The 8,104-nt window shown below is 47.1% G+C and overlaps 1 protein-coding gene across 1 annotated transcript; it reads right to left on the reverse strand.

Moving 5' to 3' along the window:
* Positions 1-5,043: 5,043 nt before the first annotated feature.
* LOC138526903 (uncharacterized) lies at positions 5,044-7,861 on the reverse strand. The gene is made up of 3 exons (XM_069637726.1): positions 6,075-7,861; positions 5,832-5,978; positions 5,044-5,708 (listed from the first exon to the last, which is right to left on the reverse strand). The coding sequence occupies exon 1, from the start codon at positions 7,754-7,756 to the stop codon at positions 6,767-6,769; it is 990 nt and encodes a 329-aa protein (XP_069493827.1). The 5' UTR covers positions 7,757-7,861; the 3' UTR covers positions 5,044-5,708; positions 5,832-5,978; positions 6,075-6,766.
* Positions 7,862-8,104: the final 243 nt, after the last annotated feature.

An 8,104-nucleotide genomic window follows, 5' to 3' on the forward strand; every position in this document is an offset into this window, starting at 1 on the left:
ATATGAACATTCACCATGTGTACACCCCAGCATGTCAAACCACAACTATCCCCTCGCACCTGAAAGGTAAACACAACGCATGAACAGGCATTGATCAGCAGAACACAACATGTACATAGGATACCACCATTACAATGTCAGGGTTCCGATCACACTGCAGGGCAAGGCAACTATCAACAACAACCCCCCCTCCCTCACAAATGACCATGACCCACTGAACAACTGCACCTGGGTCATGGATCCTTCAACCCTCAATTCCACCTGGCCACAGGATCACCTTTACCCTTAGTCACCGTCTCCCACCTTGTGTGTAAAAAGGTGCCTGCACCCTCAGAATCCAGACTCATTTCCAAAATCACAAAATCCAAGGCATAAAAACGAACCAGAACACCCTCCAGTAGATGACTTGACGTAGCAGTTCCTCACAAAGGCCAAGTACTACCACAATGATGCAACAACCAAGGTAGCACAGTAAAACAATGTCACAAGAGGATGTGAACCATGTGTGGTACATAACATAGAATGATGCACCATGAACGGATGTGTACTGTCACAGGTCCCATGTACAGGCGCAGGAGTGTCACAAAACAACCACCCCCACCGTGTCCCGGGTGCCTGCAAGGTCAAACTGACACAGGCCCCTGAGACCCTGGTGGGGAAGGAGGTTCAGGGATATGCAGTTGGGACAGGTGTTGGCACACTGGATAACTGGAATGAGTGGCAGGAGAGGGGAGGAGGAATGACACATGAAAGTAGGGAATGCACGAAAATGTACTACCTGCATGAACACATACACAATCCAAACAAACTTGGACATCATTGTCATGGCCTTCTGTAGTCCAGGCCTAGGAGTGGCACGAACCAACCACCCCCTCTAGGGTTTTGGCGCCTGCAAGTTTAGGGCTTACACAGGCATCCGCAACCCCAGCGGGGAAAGAGGGTTAGGGAACGTTGCTTGGATAGGTACGGGAAGCAGGAACACGGGGTAGAGGGTACAGGGTTCAAAATTGCATAGGATTCCGGGTGATTAGTGGGAAAAAAACATACAAAATTGAATTACACATTCATCCATGCATTAGTGCACCCCCCAGCAAGCCTATGCAGACCAGTTTGAAAGAGAAACAACAAGACACTGAGCTCTGGTTTTGAGTGCTGGCCTCCTGCCTGCGCACTCTCAGGTCCGGTTACAGGAGCACTGCAATGCTGCAAAGAGAGCCACAGTCAACAACCTGTACGTGCCAATTACACAAAAACACACCACCAAACATGCCCCATAGCAACAAACTACTCTACAAACAGACAATCTGGTGTAGATGCTTCGTACCCATATATAACATTACCCCTGTGATGGGTCATACACAGTCAATGCAGTAAGTCAGCCGCCGGTGGGTGCGTGGCAAATGGAACACCAATGTGTCACAATTCACACAACATGCAATGTTCCCTGGGTAAGCAGACATACCCATATAGCAAGCCATGACTTCAGAGCAAGTTGTGTACCACCATGACTGAAACAAAGTTGGCAGTGCATTTATCATAATGTACATTGAAATGAAATGCACTGCACCCGAGTATGTCCCTTGCTGTATGTCCCTGTCAGCTGCCCCTTTCCATGTCTCGGAAGGCTACATGGTTGATACAAGTGCCTCGATGGACCTTGGTGTACCAGAGGGTATGTGCCACTGTCCCAGACAACCTTACAATCAACAGCCATCAGTCCACCAACACATCTGAGCTGCATTGTGTGCTTCAACACCAATATTCGTCCAAGCTCACCCTCAGTGCTGTGACTAAGCCTGCATGTGCAACTCACCTGGTGCAAGCTTTGCTGTGTTGTGGCCCCCCTGTGCTGCTCACCTTGCCTGGAGTTCCTTGGAACACGTCAGCAGTTCTAGGATGTAGGTCTGCAATCCCTGTGCCTCTGCTTGTGCACACATGTGCATGTGGGCACCAACAAACGTGTCCAGAATTCCGTCGTCCAATGGGCCATGTCTGCTGGCAAAGGTGCTCTGGAGGCTCATCCCCCTGCAGAAAGGGCATGAAACACATGATTAATGCTTCAAAGTCATCTGTGTGTGTCTCTCCAGGCATCTCATTACTTGACCATGTCAGAGAGTCACATCATAAATCACACCATCAGTTCGTCTTTCACATCCAAAGTGTGGAACACTATCTACTGCATGAATTGCAACAAGCACCTGTACAGTAAAGATAAGAAACATACTACACAATGCATAGCAATGAATGTGCACATTAATCATGAAACACCCGATCTAGCAAAAGCTGAACAGTGGACAATAACACCAAAATCATCCCCACTAGGGGTGTAAACACAAGTCACACAGCACCAGACATGCCACAGATATGACAGTCCAAAGCCCTTGTGTAAAAGGTTGTGACACCGAACCATCCTTGCGAGCCCATGGATAAGGGAGGCAGGAGTGGCATATGTGAGTCAAGGACCCCAAGCAGCAAACACATACACAAGACAAGCCTGAAGGACCCAGCTGAAACAGACAGTGGATGCCTTCAAAAGCCACAAAGCATCGCACCATCACATGAAAGCACAATAGACAAGCAATTTTAAACTATATTAACTAATTACACTAACTATGGAAAACCTACATTACCTAATTAAACTAACTATCAAACAGAAACTTAACTAACTAAACTAAAAGAAAAATCAAAAATGGCCACATACGACCCGGGGAGGCACCAAAGAGGGGGGAGGTACAGGGTGCTGCTCAACATCCACATGCGATGATGCTGAGCCAAAAAAAAACCTCCATGGGCTCAACGCCTGCACAGCCCGACCTATGTGGGAGATAGATGGTCGTCCGTGTCTGGCTCATCCTGTAAAGGAGGACGTGGCACAGTAGCCTGGCCACGCCTAGCCGCAGCTTGCCCCTCGTTGGCAGCAAGTCTGCCGGACGGGTGAGCCTGGTTCTGTGTGGCGATGTGACGTAGGTCTGCATGCAGAACCTCACGTGATACACGTGCTTCCTCTTGCAAGGTAGCACGTGTAACACGGAGTTCCTCCTGCAAGGCCTGGCTGGACAACCGCTGCACCTCCCGGCAAGCCTGTAGCTCAGCCGAGATGGTACGCTCAAGCTGTGCAAACCTCTCCTCTGCCCGCTGACTCTGGGACATCATAAGGACACCCAGAGTGGATTTGAGGGAAGCATACTCCTCCCTCAGGGCATCCATGTGCGCCTTTGCGTGAGCAGCAATTGCTTGACGCAGAGACGACATTTCAGCCTGGCGTGCCCTGTCTGAGGCCGCCATGCCCAGCCTGAGCGAGCGGGCCGTGGACCGTGCCGCCTGCTGCTGGAGAAGCACCTGCCTAGCAGGGGGGAGCACAGATTGGGCCACACGCTCCATGCTCTCAGCGATGTTCTCCATTGCTGCCCCCTGCCTTTCTGAATTGGCAGTCATGTGTTGCTCCCACTCAGTATACTGCGGTTGCTCGCGGCGACCGCGTTGCCGGGCTTGACCCCTGCGGGACCCAAGGACCGGGGGTCCTCGCTGTGTTGGCATCGCCCGCGGCCGCACGACTACATGCCCCCGTCGACGTGATGTGACAGGCACATCAGTGACTGGTGTGGAGGGCGACCCTGCGTCCCGATCCACCACGGGCGGAGGAACCAAGACTGTCTGATCCCTCAGTGCAGGTGTCGCAGACACAGGAGTGTCCACATCAGAATCACTCACCCCTGACACATGGACTTGATGCTCATCCAACTCAACATGGACGTCAGAGTCGTCATCAAGGCTGGACTCATAGGCAGCCAGAGACAAGATAGACTGTAGCACTTGGGGGTTTTCGTGGCCTACCACCCCACGACCCCCACTAGTGCCGGGTTGATGTAGTGGTAACAACCCTGTGTCTGGCATGACAACACCATCCTCCGCCTCCATTGCGTCATCACCTGAAAAATAGAGAGAAAAAAGGTCACTACACATGTCAGAAGCACACAACACACACACACACCGACAGCAAATGCATCAGGCAGACATGTGACACACAACATATAACCTGGCATGCATGCTGGGTCAACTTTGAATTGCATCTGTGATCAGACCTGTTGAAAGGTGTCAGTTTCCATGGAAGTGGGTCTATGCAGTGCAGAAAATGTGTACGCCACTCACTACCTACATGTACAAGGACTCCATGGTGTGTGCCAGGAAATGTGAAGGCAGTGCAATGTCAAATTCAGACATCACGTGCATTGTGCATTCAATGTGTACCATATCTAGAAGCCAAGCACCCCTCCACCCCAGTACCAAAGCAGGGATGCCTAGCATGGTATCAAAAGGCTGACCATACACCTGTGTATTGACAGGCAGTGTTGACTGGCATCAACAGCTTAATGTGATTCAAGTGACAACACTGCAAATGATGCTGGGACAGTAAGCAGGACACATGATGAAAACTCTGGATGCCGCCCATGTGTGAAGAAGACACAACAACAGTTGGACAGAGTCATTGGCCATTGAACAGGCTGAGGCCTGTGAGCCACACAGATTGTCAGACCCTAAACATGTGTGCAACGCAGGACTGAGCCACAGTTGACATGGGAAGGCTGATGAGATGGCAGGCAATGTATGTAACCAAGGACTTGTATTACAGTGATCATCCAGTCAAGGACACATAGGGGCATGCGTGCAATGCACATGGAGCATGAATGGGCACTCATGTCCCTGCGGAACATCTGACCTATGCACAGTACAAGTGAGATACCCTGCATCAAGTACTAAGGCTGTACCACACGGCATATGTCTGGCAGATTCTACGCTGGAAGTTAACATCTACACAGGACGCCTGAACAAGAAAGTACACATTGGCAAGATTGAAGAACACCAGTGCAAAGGTGGAACTGGGGTGCAGAGTGGCGGAGGAGGGGCAAGGGAGCATGCCTACATGGAGTCCCCACATGCAGGCAGAGGAGACATGCATGACGGAAGCATTGCATTACTTACACATCAGAACCATGTACATGTCACATGTAGTACAAACAAAGAAAGAGGGGGGGATTTGCCCCATGAGCAGAAAAGGAGGGGACAAAAGACCAAAATAACACCGTAGATCCCTTACTGCTATGTATCAAAATCAACATGATTAAATTGTTCAAAAAAGTACCAAACTCTGGTATCATGCATTTTTATGAAATTCTCTGAAAACAAAAAGGGCAAATTTCTAGAAAGTTATTTGAAAAGTTTATTATTTAGACAAAGAAAATCCTGATGAGCATAAAGGTTGTAATAACAAAGAAGTATAACAGAAATTGTTAAAACACTCACAGTTGTAATTCACAATTTTGTTTAAAGAACAGAAAACAATCAATTATTCTTTTTTTGAGAAGCAGAAAAAAATATTTTTTAAAATAGGTTCTTCTTTGTTGTAAAGTCACAAAGAAGAAGTAAAAAAGGAATGGAGTACTAGTGGAGAGAAGATATATGGACGGTTCTTAAGGTAAACAGTTCTTCCTTCTCTACACAGAACAACCGTATCCTCTCAAACTCTAACTCCAATATTCCTAATGACAGGTCTGCCTACGTGTAGGTGTCAAAAAAATATTTCAAGAAAAATCAAGGTTGACATCATCACAACAACGTTTCGGCTGAAATGCCGCCTGTCTGGCCATAGTTTCTTTACATAGTTGAAAGTTGCCTTCCTCAGGGCGAAAGAACCTCACAACAGTTTAACCCTGTGGGGAAGCAGACATGAAAGAAAATGAAATTAAATTTAAAAGCATAATGGGAGCGAACTCCAGAATTTGAGTAAAGTTGCCCTTGTTGTTTAAAAGAGAATAAATTAGGAAATAAATTACCTCAATTTTGTAGGCTGTGGATAAGTTAGAAAAACAGGCGTGAAAACGGGCTCAGGGGCCCACAACAGTAATGCCTGAAGAGTGGAACCAACAGGGCCCTTGGTGTAACTGCATCGAGTTAGGACTCACATTGGAAAAAAACAACAACTGAAATGGAAGGGGGAACTTATCAGAATAAAAGTGAAGAAAAGTACAAATAGAGGTTATCCAAATGGGGAGAGGAGTGTAGAGGTATGTACTCACATGTGGATTAAATCCTGTAACTAGATAGCATGCACAGTTGAAAGGTGCAGTCTGTGGAGTATATAGTGCGGAGAGCACATGCGTCGGGTAGCCTAGTGTGGTCCCATATCACTGGCATAGAAGGTGTACAGCCTCTGAAAAATAGAAAATGATGAATAGTGTTAGAAGAATGGACAGATATATACTGTAAACACTAAACTGTGTTTAAGAAAGAACCCACGAGAAATCGTGTTAGAAGAATGGACGGATATATACAGTAAACACTAAACTGTGTTTAAGAAAGAACCCACGAAAAAATCGCGTCTTACCTATAACGACTTGACCAAAGTATAATGCAGATGTACGAGGGGAACAGCCTTTCTTGAAACCCTCTCGCAACACTCTGCAAAGCGAGCACGAATGTTCATATAGCCTAAAGAGGGCAGGAGGCCTAACTCGCCATTTCATTGGGCCTAAAAACAAGATGTGTGGATAGGCTGAGAGCTGCCCCACCTGCATGTCACTCACTTGGGTGGATACAAAAGGGCGCCATGACAGCGGCCTCTGTAACGTCAACTAAGAGAAGCTGCCGCGCCGGAAAGCAGACAGAAGCCTGCGGAGAAGCGTCCGGCTGGGGAGCAGAACACATGCTGCTGGAAGGAGGCAGCCGCCCGCAAGGCAAAACCCAGGTGTGGGATGGAAGCCAAAACATGTTAAATTGGACTGAAATCCTCATTAAGTCCATTAATGTGAGTGGATAAACGATGGATCCATCGAGCCTCCTTCTGTAGGAGGCAGTGGGTTATGTTGGGCGTATTTTTGACCACATCCAGAATCCACCATAATATGTCATTAGCAGAGTGCTGTAGCTCAATGTAGTGACTTACTAGGGGTGCGGTAAGTGTTTTACACCTGATTCTAGATCGATGTTCTGATATTCTAATATGTACCGGTCGTGAAGTTTGACCAACATACCGAAGGCCACACGGGCATTGGATGCAGTATACCACATGTGCGGTTTTGCAGTTTGTCATAGTGGTAAATGTCCATGTTTTTGGCCCAATTTTGAACTCCTTCATTTTCCTGGTGAATTGACAGACAGAGCAAGATCCACAAGGGAAATGCCCTGTGGTGGTCCTCAGGTCCCACAGACCTATTCTGGGGGCGGCTTTCTTAAGGGAAGAGTGCACAAGTTTGTCACGAATATTGCTGCCCCTCTTGAAAGCAAAGCGGGGAGGAGGTGTGTCTGGCAGATTTATTTTGACAATGGGCCAGTATTTCGAGATGAGTTTTTTAATCTCGAAGGTCTGAGGCCCATGGGTCAATACACATGTCATCTGTGAATTGTTCTTATCCAGTACTGAATTGGAATTTTGTTTGGGCGTGAGCAAATTGTCACGGTCAGTAAACCGAGCCCTTTTGTACGCTTGTGTGATCAATCGTTTAGGATAACCTCTGTCTCTAAGGCGACTACTAAGCTTATCTGCTTGTTCATAATAATCAAATAACTCGGAACAGTTTCGCCGGATCCGGAGAAACTGGCCATAGGGTAGATTATCCCTAATATGCCGAGGGTGATTGCTGGAGTAATGTAGGAGAGTATTACGGGCTGTGGTTTTACGGAAAAGCGAACACTTCAATTTTCCAAAATCATCTTTAATTATTAAGTCTAGAAAAGGGATCTGAATATTGCTAGACTCCATGGTGAACTTGATATTAGGATCAACGTTATTCAACCAATCAAAGAAGAGTATTAGCTCGGCTTTAGTGCCTGTCCAAATAAATATGATGTCATCGATATATCTCTTCCATTTGGTTATAGAATAGCGGAAGGGATTGGTGGAAGATAGAATGTGACGAGTTTCAAATTTGAACATAAAGAGAATCGCTAGGCTCGGCGCAAAAGCAGCCCCCATGGCCGTACCATTTACTTGTAAGAAAAACTGGCCATTAAATTCAAAATAATTTTTGTTGAGAGCTATGGCCATAAGTTCCAAGATGAAGTTATGTGGAACGCGATCCTGAGAATCATATTCCAGGAGAACTTCTCG

The sequence above is a fragment of the Ambystoma mexicanum genome, chromosome 14 (genome assembly GCF_040938575.1).
Source record: "Ambystoma mexicanum isolate Mex_15411 chromosome 14, UKY_AmexF1_1, whole genome shotgun sequence".
In the NCBI taxonomy this organism is placed as follows: domain Eukaryota; kingdom Metazoa; phylum Chordata; class Amphibia; order Caudata; family Ambystomatidae; genus Ambystoma; species Ambystoma mexicanum.

What these genes read in the sequence shown, in the direction of transcription:
- LOC138526903 (XM_069637726.1), bottom strand. Translation starts at nt 7,756, where the DNA reads ATGGAGTCTAGCAATATTCAGATCCCTTTTCTAGACTTAATAATTAAA.